A 22,382-nucleotide genomic window follows, 5' to 3' on the forward strand; every position below is an offset into this window, starting at 1 on the left:
CCTGTTCAACATCTTTCTTGGCAACATGGACCGTGGAATTGAGTGCACCCTCAGCAAGTTTGCTGATGACACCAAGCTGTGTAGTTCAGTTGATACACTGGAGGGAAGGAACGCCATCCAGAGGGACCTTGACATGCTTGTGAGGTGGGCTGATGCCAACCTGATGAAGTTTAACCATGCCAAATACAAAGTCCTACACCGGGGTTGGGGCAATCCCCGTCACAGCTACAGGTTGGGCAGAGAAGAGATTCAGAGAAGTCCTGTGGAGAAGGACTTGGGGGTGTTGGTCAATGAGAAACTTAACATGAGGCGTCAGTGTGCACTCGCAGCCCAGAAAGCCAACCGTATCCCGGGCCGCATCAAAAGGAGAGTGACCAGCAGGTCGAAGGAGGTGATCCTGCCCTTCTACTCTGCTCTCGTGAGACTCTTCGTTAAGGACTGTAGTGATAGGTAATGGGTTCAAACTTAAACAGGAGAAGTTCAGATTGGATATAAGGAAGAAGTTCTTTACTGTAAGGATGGTGAGGCACTGGAATGGGTTGCCCAGGGAAGTTGTGAATGCTCCATCCCTGGTAGTGTTCAAGGCCAGGTTGAATAAGGCCTTGGGTGACATGGTTTAGTGTGAGGTGTCCCTGCCCATGGCAGGGGGGTTGGAACTACATGATCTTAAGGTCCTTTCCAACCTTAACTATTCTGTGATTTTTGATTCTAATTATGTGTTGTTAAGGACTGTTCAAGATTCTAATCAAGTAGATATGAGCAGATAGAGACCACATAAACCATATGAATAATACTGTGCCCCTTTTAGCAGCAGCTATCACGTGGAAAAAAGAAGATAAAAGCTCTGTATGTGCTTAGTATCTTACTTTGGCATGCAGGGAGCACCTTCCTACTTTGTTCGGTTTTATGGACCTGACTCTTGTCCTGGACAAAATATCCAGTTTTTTTTCTTTTTAATGGTAGGAATCCTGTGGTATTTCCTCATCTCCCCTTTTGGGTAATTACTGTGTCTGAAGAACGTATCAAGGTGGTAAAATTTGAGATCTAGCTCTCCCTGACCAAGCAAATGTTGTCACATTTCACCCTTTTCACAAGGTAGGAGGAAGCTTTACCTAAATAACGGCGGCATGTTTTGTGCCTCTTCAAAAGGATGAGGACACTATAAAAGTTTTGATGAGGCAGTTCTCTGGCACTTCAATTGTCTTGTCTTCCAAAAGTGGGTTGCAGGAGAAGAGAGGGTGATTGCTTCTTTCCCAGGACAGCTAGCATCATCTCTTTGCCTAATAGTGGCTGAATATCATCCTAGGTGCCACATTTTCAAAAAGATAAGTGGAACTTACCCCATCTCTCAGATGATCATTTATGTAGAAAATGTCAGATTTACCTTAATATCATTCAAATCAATTAATCAAATCACTGATACTCTCACCTGGCTTGTACCTGCAAAATCAAAAGGCTGAAAGAGATGCTGGAGGAGATCTGTCAGGGAGCAGCAGGGGAGATGCTCCCCAAAGAAGGAAGGTGGGAACTAAGGGTAACGGCAAGGCAGGCAGCAAAAAGGGCACAGTCCAGTGGTCTGTGCACTGTCAAGTCACTGTGCAAGTACCAAACTCCTCCTTTTGTGCTTGTTAAACTTGACTTTTCTTTTGTCAGTAATTAAATACTTTTCACTCCAGATATCAAAGTGAGTGCACTTCATTGAGTTGAAGAATGCCTGCTCTCTGCAGAATTGTACTGAAAGTATAGAAGCATAGAATCAAGTAGGTTGGAAAAGACATGTAAGATCATCAAGTCCAAAGTAATTTAGAAGTACAATTGAGAAAGGACCTGGTGGGTGTTTTAACTAGGAAAAAATGAGAAGCATGATGACACAAACTTACAAAATAATCTCAGGATATCCCTAGCCTGAGAAGTTCTAGCAACGCTAGAAGTAGCTATGCTGAAGTAGCACTGCAATGAGGGTTCTGAAAAGTGGCAGCCCTGTGAGTTTCCAAGTGTTACAAAACCCAGAAATATTCCTTCAGTGTTAAATGCAATTCTGTCTTTAATGTTATATGTCATAGCCATGGAAGAGCAAGCTGAAAATACGGTTTCCAAGGAAAAATCCTTGTTTACTGAATTTCCTGATTCAGTGCATCCTGATTTAATAAAAATATATTGATTATTTTGATGTAATAAGGAAAGATAACTATAGAGTAGAAAGACATTAAAGCAAATTATTGAAATTTAGACAGCATGAAACAGCTTTATAAATATTTGCCTTAAGAGCCTAGGTAGATATTGGAACATCAGAATAAAGAAGTAGCTGTCTGATAGGAAGTCATCAAATATGATTGTTAGACTTGGATTCTTACTGATATAATAATCTTGCTCTGAAAAAACCTTGTCATCAATTCCACTAATTCCATTAAGCATTAGAAAATATACAGAACTTAATATATCGCCTCAAATTTGTGCAGAGGAAACTCATAATTTGATTTCTCAGCTTTCTAGTGCCTGTATTCTGTTAAATTAATTGTTGTCAGAGTACACTGGGTTAGTAGTCCTAGATGTATTTTAAATCATTTTACAAGAGAAGAGATTATCTTGCTTAAAATCTGAACGTGATTTGTCTTCAGATCTTTGATTTTTGATCTACTGAGTAGTGTGTTGAGCACTTCAATGGAGAAGAAAAAAATCACAAAACGATATATTAAAAAAAATCTTGATATTATAAAATATAAATTAGCATGGCGTTATGACATATACTTAATGCTGCTGCTTATTAGCACACTTCAATATTTAATCCTTATCACATCTAGCTTATAAAATGCTTGCTTTTAATTTCTTGGTACTCCAAAGTTTCTGAACCCTTCCACTGATATTGTGGGTGTCAAGATTATAAGGATAAACCCTTTGGAAAGTTATTAAAAAGAATAGCTAATATACTTTTCTGGGAACTGTATTTTTTCTACACACTAGGGAAGGTAAATAAATTTGAAAATAAATTGGACTTTAACCACAGACTCAGTTTTCTTGGTGTTCAACTTAGATTAAGAAATATAGTAAAAACCCCAGTGATTATTCTACTATTCTTTTACTGAGACAATCAATTAAATGTAAAAACATTTAGAAATGTTGTATTTTAGGTAATACCTTTACAGTCACTATGAAAGCATTCACCAGCTATGATGGAAGAGAGTGGAATATTGATATTCAAATTCATGAAGTTAAACATGAAGGTAGCATTATGTTAGGTCATAATACAGTTTGACAGATGTGTTAGAGTGATATACATTTTAATGCACTTCCTGATAAAATTTTAAGGGGCTGCCATTTTGATTAAAAATAGCAGACTTTGAGAGCTGTCCGTTTTAATGTTAAAAAAAAAAAAAAAAAAAAGTCAATATCAAAGTTTAAGGATATTTTCATGTCTAATGTTTTTCACACAAAATTTATTTACAAACATTTATATCGAGCTATTAACCTCAACCATGTATAGTGACCCCTTTTAAAAATACTGCCATCAAAGAACACTGCTTGGTTTTGCACGTGTTTATTTCATTTCTGCCTGTGCCTCATACCATTTTAGTAAGACTTGTGACAACCCAGCATCTTGAGCCTTTAGCCAAAAAGCACTTAGAGATGTAAGTACAAATTGTAATCTGACCATAGTCTTAATGGCTGTTTACTGAATGTGTTTTTCCAAAATAAGCTTTTTCTTGTTAACATTATCTTAAATCTAGACACAGGCAGGTGTATTTCTGAGGAGTAATCCTTCAACATAAGATAATTATGTATGTGATATTAGCTCCCTTCTACTGAATTTCTGTGGCCAAAGGAATATGGGCTCAGAGATGAGCAGAAACTAATTAGTTTGAAACATACTTACATGCAAGGGAGATTCCACAACGGGAGTCTGTGACAAATTTAAAAGAGCAGCAGATTTAATTTCGAATCTTTTCTGTAACATTTCTCTCAGGCTTAATTCATATTACCCAATCTCAATATTTTTCTTGTTTTTTTCAATCAGTTATTATTAAAATAGTTATTAAAACTATTTGTCTGGACCATGTTTAGTGACATTCTCTGAAAACATTATCATCAAAGAACTTAGCCATCTTTTTGCTTTCACATTTTCATTCTTTTGCCTTTCTTGTATTTTAAGTGATAAAACAACACCTTTGTGTTCAGTCCACAGATTTAGTGATAAAAAAGAAAGACACAGTTATTTGGTTTAGCCTTCTTAGTTGTACATTTGTTATATAGCATATATTCATTATAGCATTTACTTTCTGTCATGATTTAAGCCCAGCTGGTAAGTCAGAAACATGCAGCAGCTTGCTCACTCCTCCTCTTTTCTTGCCCCCACCCTGCCCTCCTTCCAGCAGGATGGGGAGAAGAATCAAAAGAATGCAAACCCCACAGGCTGAGATAAGATCAGTTCAATAACTAAGGTATAATACAAAACTACTGCTGTTACCACCAATACTAATAATGATAAGGGAAATAACAAGAGAAGAGAATATAAAACTCACAAAGGGAAGGGGAAAAAAACCCAACAATAAAGACAAGTGATGCACAGTACAATTTCTTATCACCCACTGACTGATACCCAGCCCGACCCGAGCAGCAACCTAGGCTTCTGGGTGACTCCCACCAGTTTATATACTGGGCATAACGTGGTGTGCTATGGAATACCCCTTTGGCTATTTTGGGTCAGGTGTCCTGTCTTTGCTCCTTTTCAGCTCCTTGTGCCACTCCTCACTGGCAGAGCAGGAGAGATTGAAAAGTACTTGATCAGGGTAAGCATTACTTAGCAACAACTAAAACACTGGTGTGTTACCAGCTTTGTTCTCAGACTAAAGCTGAAACAAAGCACTGTACCAGCTACTAGTAAGGAGAAAAATAACTGTTACAGCTGACCCCAAGACACTTTTACATCCTAAGGAGAACATATGGATATGAAGATTGCTTCATTTAAGATACTGTAAGTGTATTATTTATGCAGTCATTATGCAAACTAATAAATCCCATGGTTTTCTTTGTGTTACTTATTCCCCCTGCAAGATCAAGAACAGAACAGAATAGAATAGAATAATTTCAGATGGGAGGGGCCTACAGTGACCAACTAGTCCAACTGCCTGATCACTTCAGGGCAGACAGAAAGTTCAAGCATATTATTAACTGCATTGTTCAAATGCCTCTTTAACACTGACAGGCACAGGGCATTGACCAGCTCTAAGAAACCTGCTCCAGTGGCTCACCACCCTCATAGTGAAGAAGATGATATTAAAAGTGATATTCTAATTTGCAAGATGTGAGTAGCATTTAACCCACTCAGAATCTTTAACAACTTTATTTCTACAATTTCCCTGCAAATAAATTAAATATGATGTGCCTGGAAAACAAAGAATAATAATAAATAAAGAAGAAAATCATAATAATTAAAAACCCCAAACAACCCTTAATTTAAAATTTAAAATCATAGGTTTTGGCTTGGCCACTTCTATTCAGGAGTGAAATTTTGGGTGTTCAAAATACAAATTTCTGGAGAAGTCAACTCCTAGATCTGTAACAGTCAAAGAGAAATTCAAAAGTTATAAATTATTAGAAAAGAAAAATAAAGCAGAGCACATCATTATGCCACCACAAAAATTTGTGGTTTGACAGTATCTTTAATAATGTGTGCAGGTCTGCTCTGTTCACAAAAAGAATCTAACGAAACTGAGAAGTTCAAAAAAACCATCAAGTGTAAAAAAAGACATGAATTTTCTTTCATATAAGCAATGATTAACTAAGCTAAGGTTCCTCGGTCTAGAGAACAGTCAACTAATATAGAAGATGACTAAAGTCTAGAATATTATAAAGAACTCGGTATGGCAGGGTTCAGTCGTTTGTTTTCTCTTTTAATGGAAGAACTAAAGGGGCACTGGTAGGAGAAATGTATGAAAAAAATTGAAAGCAAATGAAGCAACAGGAGCCAGGTTTGAAATCTTCATATGCAGCGAGTGATAGGCTGAATTTGTTGTGAAAACATTGTGGATGCAACAAATTTACACAAGTTCAGACAAAGGTTGAATTAGTTCATGGAAGATAAGGCCCCTGAGAATTGCAAAATGCATGGAAAAGACATTCACTTCAGAATGTGCCTGATCTGAAAGTTGGATATTGGGGGAATATTAAGGGAAATTACTATATACTTTACAACTGTCCTATGGTTTGCTCCCTAGACATTGACTTATGGCCACAGCTGGAGACTCATTTTCTATAGGCTACATGGACCTCCCTACTCATTTCTTTTAATAAGCAGGTCTATTGTCTGTTAGGTCATCAGCCATGTAAAATAAGAGTTCTGGATAACCAGTCAAGATATTGCAGTATGTAATGCCTTTCTTTGGACCTGAATAGATTCATTCTGTGACTGACACTTAAGATCAGAAGCAGGAGTCTACTGCCTACATGTACAAGCTATTAATATTTTAGATGTCACAGAACATGTTATCTGCATAAGGCCGACAGATTGGCAAAGGACATTCATTCATTCTTCAGCAGCCACTGAAGTACAGATAAAATAGCTGACAGTCCTTAAAAGGAATCTGGCTGCCTGTGTATAGGTAACTGCAAAGCAATTTGCGTACTTTTGTATATATGTGTCTCTCAGGAAGATACCACCCCATAGACTCTGGAAACTAAATTTTCCTGCTTCCCGGGCTTCATCTGCTTCTCTGAAAATGATTTGGTTTCCCAGGTAGATTTTCTATGAGATACAGAAATCTACCAGACTCTACATATATGCTGCCATATTCAATTAAAACAAACTCTAATCTGATAGTAAGCAGAATACAGTGATCAGCATCTAGAGGTAATATGTCGTCGTGCACATATGATTTATGATCATCATATCACACATTTATGACATAAAATCATATTTTATCAATATGATTGATGAAAGTGATCCGTTTATTGTGCTCAAATAGTGGGTATATATAGTGTCAAACTGCCACGTACACACAGCTTCCCGTAGTGATTGGTTGGCATATACAGCATTGGGTACATTCCAGGTGCATTTCGGTGATTTTCCCCTGCTCATATACACATCCTCCCCTCAAGGTCTCTGCTCCTAGTTCACAGACAATTTTTAGCTACAAGGTAGGCCGGCTGGTCTTCTATCTCTATTGGTTAACTTCCAGGGTTTTTCCACTGCTGGCAACTGTACACAACTGGTGTTTTTTCTCACTTTCACAGAATCTGTGCTTTATTAAGCTCAGACATGGGAACATGACCTTTGCTTGCTAACCATGCCTCCACAATTCCCCCTTTTTCTTTTTGAGCAAGCCAGACGGACGCTACACTTTTCTTAAGCATTGATATCACACATCACAGCATACAACTTGCTATTAATACGAATAAGACTACTGCACATAATATAGTTGCACCTTGCATAAGCAAATCTTTAAGCCATCCAGAAATTCCCCATCCTCTAAAGAGTTTTGTCAACCAATCCAATCCATCATCTCTTATTAGTCGCTTGACCCCTTCTCTTAATTGTTGTATACTTTTATAAATTGACTCCGAATGATCTGACAAATTCATACAGCACATCCCTTCAAACTCTGCGCAACCATGTCCTTGTGCCAACAACAAAAAATCTATTGCTGCTCTATTCTGTAAGGTGGCATGACGAATACTATCGACATCAGTTAAAAGTCCGCTCATAGCAAGTGAAGTAGCATTTGTCTGTCTTGCAAGCCAACAACCTAGTTTATTTAATGTTGCTAAAGCTTGAGCTCTAGCTACTTTGGGAGCTAAAAATGAGGCAGCTATTATTTCACCCAGGTTCCAAAAATTTACTTTGTCATCACAGCTCAAATAAAAAAACATGCTTTGACCTTCAAGAACACAATCCTCTTTTGTATATTATCATAGTGCTATTAGGGATAAACATGCCTAAGATATCTACTGTACATGGGCAATTATATGGGACTTTACATGGGACGGCACCCCCTGCCAGGCCCGATCCTGTGGCAACTAAGGCACAGACTCTGTTTCTGGCTACAAACAAAATCCCTTATTGAGTGAACTTACAGGCTTTTATAGTATTCTGCCTAGCGGTTAGTAGTGGTTAGTTCCTTTGGTACTTTTCCATCATGAAACAATCATAGTTCTTTGCCATCACTACTCATTATATCGAAACTTTCACTTCCCCTTGACTACACATTCTTTATCATGTCTTAAGCATCCTCCTGTGTTTAAATTTACAGTCCTCAGAAATTATCTTGCTGTTCTCTCTTCGGTTCCACCCGATGTTCTTTCTCCGGTTCTTCCCAACTTGTCCCTTTCACTTCTTTCAAGGTTTATGGTTGATAAGAGTCCAAATGTTCAGGCTCTCGTCCAGGTCTACTGGTGCAGCTTCTTGTGCAGCATGTTGAAGACTGCTTTTTTTTTTTTTTTTTTTCACCCTCTACACTACCATTGTATTACAATCTTTCTAGTTTTTGTCTTAGCATTTTCTAGTAGCTGCTGCAAATTTGCATGCTCTAACATCTCTTTTACAAGTAACAAATCCACACAGTACAAGGTATAGATTCTCGCTAGTAACTGGCTAGTAAATACAGGTGGCTTTATACACAAAATCACAGCCTCTAATAATAGCTACATTACAAGCACACATATTCAAGTTGTTACTTTTCAGTTACCCCCAACTGATGTCCTGCAATCATTTATTTTTCTCTTCCTCTATCTCATTCTGCTTGGGGTATTTACTGTCAGCTCCTATAGCTGAGGTATCAGGTTTCTCCACTTGTCTGTCCAGCTTATGGTAAGGGTTAACAAACTTTGCAGGTAGCCACCATGGATCTGTAGGTAGGAGGATACAAACATACCCCCTCTCAGCTCCTGAGAAGGAGCTGGGTTAGAGTGATTCAAAGGCATTCTGATGGGAAAAGAATGTGAAGCTACAGCTGCCTGCCTGCTTAGCAGCAGCCATAAATACCTGCCAGCAACCACACTTTTGCATTAACCCTTTCTTGTCCAAAATGTTAATCTGTTACCCATTAAAACTTTTACACAAACCCAACAACAAAAAATACATAGAACACTGTCTGTCCCCAACACACACACACAGACACACACACATGCATGGGATCCCACAAGCACACTCCATACAATTACAATATTTGAAACACAAAACCCAGACAATCATTATTCCCACTATACGGTCCCTCATACAGAACGTAGCATAAGGACCCTGTGAAGACAATCAAAAATCAGCTCCAAGCAGCATCACTGCAGTGTGAGGTGGCATGCTCACTTTAGCGGGCAGCCCCGCAGAGGCTCTGCCTCCCCACATCGCATGAGCCTTGGGCTTTTACACTGATCAAAATGCACACTCATTCCGATGCAGGTGGCCAGCCTACATTGGAAGAAGTGGTCAGCAATATCCTTAAAAAGTCTCCAAGGGCTAATAGAAACACAAATATACATGGATATATATTTCCCAACTTCTAATACATGTGGATAACAAAGAGACTATCAAATGAGCTTTATACTCATATAACATGTTCAAAAGGCCATAAAGGTACTTTTTTTTTTCTTTTTTTTTTTTTTCTTTTTTTTTCTTTTTTTTTTCAATAGGGGCCAATTTGTCGTCAGCAGGGAGGATTCCCCCAGGGTAGGCTTTGAGTGTTGCTGTCACTCGTTGTGGGGAACCCCCCTGTCCCTCGCCCTGTCGCACAAAGGGGAGTGTTACCAGGACTTCACTTCCCGTTTTCCTGCGGCTGCCGTTGTTGCTGTTGCCGCGGCTGCGGTTGCTGGCAGTTGCGCTGCAGCTCCAGCGCTGCCCTCTCGGCCGCGCGGCCCAAGAGCTCCGGCCGCGCCTCCCGGAGCACCTTCCTCCACAGCTCCCGCGCAAAGGTCTGCACCCGCGGCTCCTCCATTCGCAGCACTCCAGCAGCTCCTGTCCTGGAGACAACTTTCTCGATAGCACCCCACATCTCCTTCCATAATCAAAGAGGGCAGTAAGCCCTTTTCCTAGATCCCGCTTCTCTAAGAAGCACTTAAATAAATCAAAGGCCGCTTGTCTTTCCATTATTCACTACTCTCTCTTTTTTAAGTTTTGGTACCAATGCAGCTCACCAGCAAGCAGGCCAACTTAGCGGGCGGCGGAGGCTCCCTCTTCGTCCTCCAGGCTCAGAGGCTCCTATTCTCTTTCAGGATTGACCTCTGTCTCTTCTCCGGGCTTTACCTTAGGACTACTTAGTAGTCCGATTCTTTTTTTTTTTATCATAGGCTCCTCTTCTCTTTCAGGATTGGCCTCTTTTTTCTTAGGCTCCTCTTCTCTTTCAGGATTGGCCTCTTTTTTCTTCTTTCACTGCCCGTTCTCTGCCCGGCATCTTCGACCAGCAAAACCGAGCATTTTTTCTTCTTTCAGCCCTCCGGATGCTGCTTCTCCGGTGCTTTCCCGCTCCGTGCGCAATTCTCCCAGCCACTACGGGTACCCGGGTTCCTCTGTTGGTTGCTGTTCAGGCGCCAATATGTCGTTGCGCACGGAGGGAACACCAGCACAATCAATATGATTGATAAAAGTGATCCGTTTATTGTGCTCAAATAGTGGGTATATATAGTGTCAAACTGCCACGTACACACAGCTTCCCGTAGTGATTGGTTGGCATATACAGCATTGGGTACATTCCAGGTGCATTTCGGTGATTTTCCCCTGCTCATATACACATCCTCCCCTCAAGGTCTCTGCTCCTAGTTCACAGACAATTTTTAGCTACAAAGTAGGCCGGCTGGTCTTCTATCTCTATTGGTTAACTTCCAGGGTTTTTCCACTGCTGGCAACTGTACACAACTGGTGTTTTTTCTCACTTTCACAGAATCTGTGCTTAATTAAGCTCAGACATGGGAACATGACCTTTGCTTGCTAACCATGCCTCCACAGTAATACTCAATTGCCTAAACATAAACACTGAGTCTCATAGAATTCTGATTCCTTAAGGTATCCAAGATATCCATATGGGTCTGGCAGATATGGCACAAAATCTGCATAAGCATTGCACTCTTGTGATCTGATATCAGTGAGGTCACAGGATCATTTAGGTGGGAGGAGACCACAGGAGGTCTGTAGTCCAACATCCTACTGAAAGTTGGGTCACTATGAGGTTAGACCAAGTTGCTTAGTCCAATGAAATCTTGTATAGCATCTCAAAAGCCAGTAGAAATGTACATACAAACAAGTGAATCAAATACTCAAAATTTACAACTAAAAGCCTTCTTCCTTGGAAACATGATAGAATATTCTTTCTGCTCTATGCACTGAGCATCCGTTTTGGTAATTATTGGTTATAAGGTTTTATGTCAATTGTAATAGTTACATTATCTAGATTATTAATCCTTAAATTTGCCAGTAATGCAGAAACCATAGATCCAAAACTTGCACAAGCAAGTTCTTTCAGTTTTTTTGGTTGGTTGGTTGGTTGTTTTTTTGTTTCCTTTTTGTTTGGTTTGATTTGGTTTTTAGTTGTTGTTGTTGTGGGGGTTTTTGTGCCATTATTATTATTATTATTATTATAATTATCATCATGATTGTCATCATCATAATTTATTTTGGGCTCTTGTTGTTATTAGGGCTTCTGGGTTTGTTTGCTGGTGGTGATTTTTTGGTTTAGTTTTAGTTTAGAAATAAAGGGTGCACCTGGAAATATTACATAAAATACTATAGAAGGTTGCTACATTACATGACTGCACATTCAAGATGCTTGCAAAGAGATGCCTTCTGGATCCTTTCAGAGTTATGTTGGAAAACACTGAAGTAAGTCAGGCTGTAGCCTACAAGAGAATACTTAATTTTCTTCAGTGTCTTCAGTAAAAGAGTAGTAAGATTGCAGTCTTAAGGTATTGTGAAACAGTGATCTAAATGTTGCTTTCAGTCTTTTAAAAATCAACTAAATATTTACTTTCCTGATCTTCCAAGAAAAATAGCCATGCAAATCTCTGTATTCTACAGTCAAGTGATGATGTCCATTTTGTGATGTTCTCGCATTGCATGGTATTGCTTTTCTAGGAATTTCTAGCATTTTTGATTCATGATCATGTCATTTACAGATATTGGCTGACCTAGAAAACCATGTGCTTTTTAAGGATGACCTAGAATGCCAGAAGCTTATTCTGGAAGCCATGAAATACCATCTTTTACCAGAGAGAAGAACTCTGATGCAAAGTCCAAGAACTAAACCTAGAAAATCTACAGTTGGGACACTTTATGCTGTTGGAGGAATGGATAACAACAAAGGTATTAGAGGATATCTGTTACTTTATAAAAATTATATTTTGCATTTTCTTCAGTAGAAAATAGTGAAATAACTTTCTATTTCAAGGCTGGGGTGAGGGTATCTAAATCGGTCAAGAAATGCTGCCAAGACTTTTGGTCCAATGAAGAGCTGCTAATATATAAGGAAAAGTATAATATTGTTCATTCTTTGTTCAAAATTATTATAGTTTCAAGAAAGAATTTTAACAAAATATCTAGAGTTACATTCATTTAACTTATTTTTAGCTTTCTAGAAATTATGTTTCATTTATAACTTAGCCAAATATGTACACACTTTTTCTAATCAATGAAAAAGTTTTGTATGCAGTGTATTATATCCTTAAGTAGCTGTCTGAAATATTATGGTCTTCAATGCAGAAATTTGTTAATATTTTAGAGAAAAAAACTAGAGAACTAGCTTAAACTAAGTTGCTACTTAGTTAGTAGGTAAAGGAAAGTGAAATTATCCCTATCTTACTGTAAAGAAAAGCAGGAAGAAGTGGAAATTTTATAAAAGTATTTTGTTGTTACTTGTGGTATTATGATGATGTGCCTTTATTGGTGTAAGAAGTCTAATCCACTGATTCCTTCGATGGTGTCGTGGTTTAAGCCCAGGCCGTAAATTAGAACCATGCAGTCTACTCCCCCCACACACCCTTTCTTCCCCCTGCTCCTGGAGGGACAGGGAGGAGAATCGAAAGAATGTAACTCCTACCGGTTGAGATAAGAACAATCCAGTAACTAAGGTATAACACAATCCTAGTGGACAGCAGGATGACCATGAGCCAACACTGTGCCCTTGTGGCCAAGAAGGCCAATGGCATCCTGGGGTGTATTAGAAGGGGGGTGGTCAGTAGGTCGAGAGAGGTCCTCCTTCCCCTCTACTCGGCCCTGGTGAGACCGCATCTGGAATATTGTGTCCAGTTCTGGGCCCCTCAGTTCAAGAAGGACAGGGACCTGCTGGAGAGAGTCCAGCGCAGGGCGACAAAGATGATTAAGGGAGTGGAGCATCTCCCTTATGAGGAAAGGCTGAGGGAGCTGGGTCTCTATAGTTTGGAGAAGAGGAGACTGCGGGGGGACCTTATTAGTGTATATAAATATATAAAGGGGGAGTGTCATGAGGATGGAGCCAGGCTCTTCTCAATGGCAAACTATGATAAGACAAGGGGTAATGGGTATAAACTGGAACACAAGAGGTTCCACTTAAACTTGAGAAGAAACTTCTTCTCAGTGAGGGTGACAGAACACTGGAACAGGCTGCCCAGGGAGGTTGTGGAGTCTCCTTCTCTGGAGACATTCAAAATCCGCCTGGACACATTCCTGTGTAACCTTATCTAGGTGTTCCTGCTCTGGCAGGGGGATTGGACTAGATGATCTTTTGAGGTCCCTTCCAATCTCTAACATACTGTGATACTGTGATACTGTGATACAAACCACTGCTGCTACCACCAATAATAATAATGATAAGGGAAATAACAAGGGAAGAGAATACAACTCCTCACCACCCGCCGACTGATACCAATACCTCGCCCCCCACCCAGCAGAGTTCCAGCACTTTGGGGTAACTCCCAGTTACATCCTGGGCATGATGTGCTGTGGTATGGAATGCCTCTTTGGCAAGTTTGGGTCAGTCGTCCTGTCCCTGCTTCCTCCCAGCTTCCCCTCCTCCCTGGCAGAGCATGAAACTCACAAAGTTCTTGGTCAGAGTGAACATTCTGACCAGCAACTGAAAACATCGGTTTTATCAGTATTATCCCCAGGCTGAAAGTCAAAACCACAGCACTGCACCAGCTACTAAGAAGGAGAAAAAGTGACTGCTGCTGCTGAACCCAGGACAGATGGAATGAAGCAAAACACTTGAATTAAAAGCCAGCTGTGTTATAAGCCTGTATACTCAGGCAGGCTTTACTTTTTCTTTTTTCCCCTTAAAATTCACTAGCACTTCCACAGTACCTTACATTTTGATGTTTATATTTATACTGAAGAATATGCCTTCAGAAACATCAGTTCAAATATAAAAGAAACTGTACATTAAAAACAAAATAAAATTAGATCAGTATTTGAGAATTCTGTTTCTAGGTGTAGTTACTGCAGTTCTTTTACTAAATAGCTGTGTCAGCATCATCTGAAAAGGACATTGCATGTTTTTCAAATGAAGGTACAGCAATGAGAAAGATGTATGACATCTGTGCTGTTTGAAAATTAAATTTTGAAAGAATAGGAAAATGCTGAGGAAAGAACAACATGCATATCTTATTGTAAATGCATATTTTATTTGTCCTTTAAACGTTTCTAAATGTTTGTGTAGCTAGATGTTAGGTATGGATTTGCAAAGAATAGTTCATAAGATACTAGAAATACAAATTTCTTCTTAGGACAAATGACAACAAACACTTTAAGTATTCAGGCAGTGGACATGACCATAAACCCAATTTAGGTGCAGCTGTATTTGTTCTAGTTTACTCTACAGATCTGTTCCTTGTTCATACAGTAAAATAAAAATAGAAATATGTAGGAAGACAGCACAGAGCATAGCACTTTTGCAGCAACACCACACAGTCTGTTTTGCAGATTCAGGTCAGGCAGAAGCAGTTTTTCTGTACCAACAGGAGAGAACAGAGTGTGACAGAGGTTCAGCCCTCTGTGGATGAGACTGAAAAGAAAAGAATCAGGGCTTATAAACATTTACAGCAGATAAAAACTGCTTTGAGATAGGGCCTGGCATGGCACAGCAGTATGTATGCAGTAGGAGCTTTGTTACAGCCAATGTAATGTGTATTTCTAATAACTGAGGATCTGCCTCAACTGAGGATCATGTGACCTCAACTTGCATCTGCTCATCTCATCCCTCTTGTGATGCTGCTGTGTCCTTGACTATCATCTGTGTCCAACGAATCTTGCTTCCACATGTCAATGCAGGAGACCTGAGTGCTAGTCACGTGTTTTGAAGAGACACTGAGTTCATAAAGCACCCCTCAATATTTGGTCTGTGAGATGATGCTGACACTGTATTATCTCTCCTCAATAATTTTTATTTTTTTTTCCACACAACTTTCTCCACTGAAATGCTGACATGAATGATTTCAATTCACAATGATGTATTTTGATTGTGATTCACAATGATCACATCCTACCAAATATGAAGCATTTACATATAGAACTAGATGAGCTAAGCAAGTTAGCAGTTTATTAGCTAGCATACAAAACAGGGGGTAAGTGCTAGTATTATGAAAATATTGTAAGGTTATGTGGCCCATCGTGTAAAAAGTATCCTAGCATGCTAAATCAAGCTTGTTTTGAAATCTGTTCTATAGTTATCTCCTTTTCCATAAAAAAATAGGAGATAAACTCCAGCAGCCAGTGACTGGAATTATGCATGACGTGAAAAGTTAATGCAGCACAGTACTAACTGGATAGAATTAAAAGGAATAAAGTTAGAATATTTTGTAATTTTTATTTCCTAAAGGTACAAACCCACTTTTAAGTCTCTGTTTCCACACGCCTTTGTTTATTTATTAATTTAATTTGAAAGGCACATATAAGAAACAGATTTTTTTTTTTCTGTATATTTACACTGATAGAATGAGATGTGTGAGATTAGAAGTATATGCTTCTAACAATGTTCCATGCACCTTACCGATTCATAACATCACACTGACTTCTGTAATTTGGATTAGCAGGATTTAATCGTCTGGTACTGTGCAAAAGCTAACTAAGTGCACATTCTGAGGAGAATCCTAGACTGAAATAAGTGAGCAAATGTAAGTAATGGACATACAGCAGTTTCTAAGAATGTTAAAACACTGATTTCTTGCAGCCATCTTGGAATCTCAAATGTAGAATAAAAGCCATATGATAGAACGTGGTGTATATGGTCTATGTTAGATAGTGATATGGAAAATTATGAGGAAAATTTACTTTCACAGAAAGAAATGATTGGTATAAATAATTAAGTAATGTTATATTGATGGCAAAGTACCGACTGGTCTCTCATGAAGCGTTCTGACCTTTCTCACTACTTAGCAGATAATATAATAAGGGACAAGGAGAATCTACAGAAACAGAAAGCAAGAGAAAATTTATGTGTCAGAGTAACCATGATCCAAAAGCACTGGTATGTATATATTACTTTTAGAATAGCCCTAGATTAGTTCATCAATGTCCAAGATTAGTTCATTATTTACTGAATCACAGTCTTCAAGAAAATACAAGTTAAAAAAGAATTGAAAAATTACATGAGCAAAAAGTTCTTCCATAAAATTGTGACAGATCATTACAAAGAGGGGGAACTGTTGATTTACAGAAACGCTGATATTAAATGTGTGTTTTTTCATTAACCTTGTAACTAGATATAGAACCTATCGCAAAAATTGTTCTGATAGCAAATTGGTGAGGTGCATCATTGGTCTATACCAAGCAATACTGAAAGTTCTGTCATTGCTATTTAGATATTTTGTTAGAAAGATATTCCAATTCTCTCACCCCATAGGAATGGGGTGAGAAGTGGAAGAATAGAAGTGAGAAAACTCATGAGTTGGGATAAACCAGTTTAATTGATAAAGCTAAAGCTGCACACACACAAGCAAAGCAAAACAAGCAATGCATTCACTACTTCCCATTGGCAGGCAAATGTTCAGCCATCTCCAGGAAAGCAGAACTCCATCACAATTACCTGGGAAGGCAAACACCATCACTTCAAACATCTCCCAGTTTATATTATGACACTCTGTGGTATGGAATATCCCTTTGGCTAGTTCAGGTCAGGTGTCTTGTCTCTTCTCCCTCCTGATCCCTCTTCACTGGCAGATCCTTCCTTCCTACTCAGCACCGATGAGGCCACACCTGGAGTGATGTGTGCAGTTCTAAGAGAGATAAGGAGCATGAACTGCAGGAAAAGGTTTTTCCTTCAAACATCAGGAAGCACTTTTTACTGTGAGGTTGACTGAGCCTGTGACCCTGCACATAGAGGTTGTGGAGTCTCTGACCTTGGAGATATTAAAAAACTGTCTAGACAAGATCCTGGACAACTAAATGTCCAGATGTCCCTGTTTGAGCATGGGGTTGGACCAGATAACATCAGGAAGTCCCTTCCAACCTCAGCTGTTCTGTGATTCTGTAACATATAGCATAATTATAGGTGGAGCTTGGTTAGTTGCTTCACCAGAGGAATATAAAATAAACTGGCTAATGACTAATGAGATAATTAGATGTAGAAATCACACTAAAAATCTCTTCTTATCCAATCCTTATAAGTAGTATTATTTGTTTCTTTTCGCTCCTGTGATTTTCAATATGTTCCAGATCACAGCCTCGTAGACCAGTATGCAGTTATAGTACTTTGATTTACCTGGGTGTTTCTGAATAGAAAAAAATGAGAATCCAGATTGTAATGTCATCTGGTAATTTTTCAGTACTTATTTTACTTCACTTTATTTCTGGCATTTTTTCAGTGCAGTTAACTTGTGAAATTGCTGATTCACTTATGGTTTGAAATAAAGAGAAGATCCTGAAGTGATCTATTCTGAGGCCTCCACAGCTTCAATATAATGGAAAAGCCAAAGTTATCAGACAGAGGATAAATTTCATCATCGCACAAACTACCCACACTGCTAATCTATTGTCCTTGTATTCACAGCTGTTGGTACAACCTATGGGGTCAAGCAGAAATGAAAGAGGTTGCTGCCTTCATGGAAATATTGGGAAGATTATTCCCCCAAGAACATCCCTGTGTCCCTCCTCATTACTTCATTGCTGCTCATTCTATTTTCTGATATTTCCAGTGGAGGTATTTTATCACTGATTAAAGTATACACACACACACAAGAAAAAGGAAGCCTTGTATATGATCTAGAGAAGATACATGCATGGAACCTCTACATTGTCTTAGCTTTATCCATACACTAATTTATGTTCTCTGATTGCCCAAGTTTTATTGATAGTTTTTACTACTGGGACTGGCTTTGGAATAAACTAAATAGTTTATTCCAGCACAAATCCTGGATGTTCTGGAGACAGTTCACTGCTGGAACCACCCTCAATTGTCAGTGTGAATAGGACTTCAAATGTTTGCACCTCCTACCCTGTGCAGTCCTCCAGCTCTGTCTTGCACTTTCAGCCACCTAATAAATCTTCATGCCAAATTCTAGGAGATGCTCCAGAAGACTGTAGTTTCAGTCATAAGAACATCTAAGTAAGTTTCAGTACAGCTCTTGCCTTATTTTTAACAGTCTGAATTGGAAAATCAAACAAACACACATATCACTTTGGACTACAGAAGGCACCATATAGACAGCTCAGTGGATACAGGGCATTAGCTGGCTCTTATCCATTGAAGTTATGGTTAGCACCCTTTAGAACAGGTTTACTTTAGAGGGTAGTAATTGCAGCAAAACAGAATCTCCAAGGAACTGAGCCAACAGGCAAGCAGTGTGGATAAGCGTCTGCGTAGCTATAATGATACAAAATAAAAAGCTAATAAATAATGGGGAATTGGTGCTGTTGCAGGGCCAAACAGCCCAGTTTACGTTTTTAAACCAAATTATGATCAAAGCAGCTTATTGATTTACTTATGATACATAATCAACTGACAATCAGACAAACTGTGTTTAGGATAATATCAGTCATGCAATAGATAAACCGCAATACTAGACACTAATATCAATTAGCTTCTTCAAATTTCTGAACAACTTTCTTGAGAAAATTCCCAAAGAGTTCTAGTCACAGGCACACACACGCACACACATGCTCACACACACCCCCAGATACATGCACCCATTCCTTCACGGATCATGCAGGTCACCATCATCACCTCCCCAGTGATGGAAACTCCACTGGGTGTACACCCATCCTGCAGGAGATGCAGTTGCTCCAGCATTTACTGTTGTCCACACATAGAACTTCTTTTTATTGTTAACACCTTATTTACACAATTTCCAGTGGGAACAGAACTGCTTTTAAAGAAGAAACATGTGTGTTGTTGATGAGCAAAGGTAGACTAGCATATTGCATGACATACTAATACTAAAAGGGACTTTTGTCAATTTTAGACTAGAAAAAAACATACAATAAAACATGAATGTTTTATGTTGTAAAACATAACGCTATATTGTAAAACAAAACACCTAACACTACTGTCATTACCTAAAATCACTGTCAAAAATCTGTCATTTCTGATACTCTTTGAAATATAAATATTATTACAAAAACTTGTAGCAGGTTTTAGAGAATTCTGATCCCACTGAATAACTGAAAATTTGTTCATGTCACTTTATAGCAGATCCTAATGTTTTTGGTTATTGGGGTTTTTTTACTAAAATTTTTTTGTGTGTACAATTTTTGGAGTGCTTAAAGGAATTTCTTGCATTCTAAGTGAAGAATAGTGAACTGCTCCCCTGTTTTCTGTATAGCTCTTTCTTTACCAAGAGATTATCCTAGGTAGATGCATCAGCACCGTGTTTAGGTCACATTCATTCCACTTGAATAACCATCTTTTCATTTCAAAATGTAATGTTGCAGATCACAAGATCAAGGTCATCATTTTGCACCTACTCACAGCAGCATCTCTAAATCTTAAACAAAATGGTCAGAGTACACATCAGCAACAGCTTCAGTATAGCAAAATCAGCAGAAAACCTTACAGGGGAAAAAAAAAGGGAGAACTTTTGTCATGATAAATGTAGAACTTGCTACCGCTTCTTCATGGGTTTAAGTATTGAATCATTCTAGCTATGAGAAAAAAAAGTTCCTTTAGGGTGGAAATGTCTACACTGAATACAAAGGTGGTGTCTGGGGCAAGGGGAGATGTTAATGCATTTGTGTCTGTTTCTGAAGCAATTTTCACTTTGTTTATACCAGAGTTCCTGCATTTATACTTAACTGAAGTGAATACATTGTTCTTATAGTCTCAGACATTCTTCGTGAAGTTTATTTGACTTAATGTGGCCTGCATTTACTTGATAACATCTTTGGAAGACAGGTTCTAGATATTTCTGCATTTGACTTAAAACATTCAGTTACAAGCAGTATTTTAATACATTTACTCTTTTTCATTATATATAGATATATAATGACCTTGCTATATATATCACAGTATCCCAGTATCACAGTATGTTAGAGATTGGAAGGGACCTCAAAAGATCATCCAGTCCAATCCCCCTGCCAAAGCAGGAACACCTAAATAAGGTTACATAGGAATGTGTCCAGGCGGATTTTGAATGTCTCCAGAGAAGGAGACTCCACAACCTCCCTGGGCAGCCTGTTCCAGTGTTCTGTCACCCTCACTGAGAAGAAGTTTCTTCTCAAGTTTAAGTGGAACCTCTTGTGTTCCAGTTTATACCCATTACCCCTTGTCCTATCATTGTTTGCCACGGAGAGCAGCCTGGCTCCATCCTCATGACACTCCCCCTTTATATATTTATATACACTAATAAGGTCCCCCCGCAGTCTCCTCTTCTCCAAACTATAGAGACCCAGCTCCCTCAGCCTTTCCTCATAAGGGAGATGCTCCACTCCCTTAATCATCTTTGTCGCCCTGCGCTGGACTCTCTCCAGCAGGTCCCTGTCCTTCTTGAACTGAGGGGCCCAGAACTGGACACAATATTCCAGATGCGGTCTCACCAGGGCAGAGTAGAGGGGAAGGAGGACCTCTCTAGACCTACTGACCACCCCCCTTCTAATACACCCTAGGATGCCATTGGCCTTCTTGGCCACAAGGGCACAGTGTTGGCTCATGGTCATCCTGCCATCCACTACGACCCCCAGGTCCCTCTCCCCTACACTACTCTCTAACAGGTCGTTCCCCAACCTATATTGGAACCTGAGGTTGTTCCTGCCCAGATGCAGGACTCTACACTTTCCCTTGTTATATTTCATCAAGTTTCTCCCTGCCCGACTCTCCAGCCTGTCCAGGTCCCGCTGGATGGCAGCACAGCCTTCTGGCGTGTCAGCCACTCCTCCCAGCTTAGTGTCATCAGCAAACTTGCTGACAGTACACTCAATTCCCTCATCCAAATCATTGATGAATATATTTAGTTTTCAATCAACTATGAAAAAATAATGTGAATGGCAATCTGTTTTATGCTAAATTATTGATTTAAAAATCATTAGCAAGGAAATGTAATATGCTTAACTTCAGAAAAAAGAGTTAGTATAACAGAAAGATAACTAAAAGTTCACTTGAAAAGGTCTCACCAAAACAATTTCATAATTTCACAGGCTTACAAAATAAAACTAAACCAAAAAATAGATATTTTGCAATGGCGTACAGATTTGTAGGTGAAGGTAAACTTACTAGATCTAGTACTGCACTGTTTCATCAGAAATGTTGGATGGCAGAAACACAAACACCCTGTTGCATTCATACCGGAGCTGTCAGCAGCAGTTGGACTGTCATGCAAAACTACCCTGATCATTCTAAAGTTTTCTTTATAGGTCTCTCATTATCACATAAACCTATATTAATGACTTCTTTGCCTCAGTCTTCACTGGCAAAGGCTCTGACTGCACCACCCAAGTCTTGGAAGGTGGACGCAGGGACTGTAAGAATGAAGACCCTCGGCCCACTGTAGGAGAGGACCTGGTTCGAGACCATCTTAAAAGCCTAAACATACACAAGTCCATGGGACCTGATGACATCCATCTGCAGGTCCTGAAGGAGCTGGTGAATGAAGCTGCTAAGCCACCGGCCATCATATTTGAAAAATCATGGCAGTCAGATGAAGTTCCCAATGACTAGAAAAAGGGAAATATAACCCCCATTTTCAAGAAGGGGAAAATGGATGACCTGGGAAATTACAGACCAGTCAGTCTCACCTCCGTGCCTGGCAAACTCTTGGAGCAGATTCTCCTGGAAGGCATGCTGAGGCACAATAAAAACAAGGAGGTGGCTGGTGACAGCCAGCATGGTTTCACCAAGGGGAAATCCTGCCTGACCAATTTGGTGGCCTTCTAGGATGAGGCTACGAAACTGATGGACAGGGGCAGAAGAGTTGACGTCATCTACCTGGACTTGTGCAAAGCCTTTGACACTGTCCCACATAACATCCTTGTCTCTAAATTGGAGAGACATCAATTTGATGGGTGAACCACTCGG

General features: G+C 39.3%; 1 protein-coding gene across 2 annotated transcripts in view; it reads left to right on the plus strand.

Annotated features, from left to right (window-relative positions):
• The window catches only part of KLHL1 (kelch like family member 1), a gene marked incomplete at both ends in the record, with an annotated part of 228,888 nt that overhangs the window by 165,267 nt on the left and 41,239 nt on the right, over nucleotides 1–22,382 (plus strand). For both annotated transcript variants that reach the window (XM_080614309.1, XM_080614310.1), the window contains one exon: nucleotides 12,088–12,274. In XM_080614309.1, coding sequence (XP_080470435.1) covers nucleotides 12,088–12,274 — 187 coding nt within the window. The remainder of the gene's footprint in view (nucleotides 1–12,087; nucleotides 12,275–22,382) is intronic.

Source organism: Psittacula echo, assembly GCF_963264785.1.
Source record: "Psittacula echo genome assembly, chromosome: 3".
NCBI lineage: Eukaryota > Metazoa > Chordata > Aves > Psittaciformes > Psittacidae > Psittacula > Psittacula echo.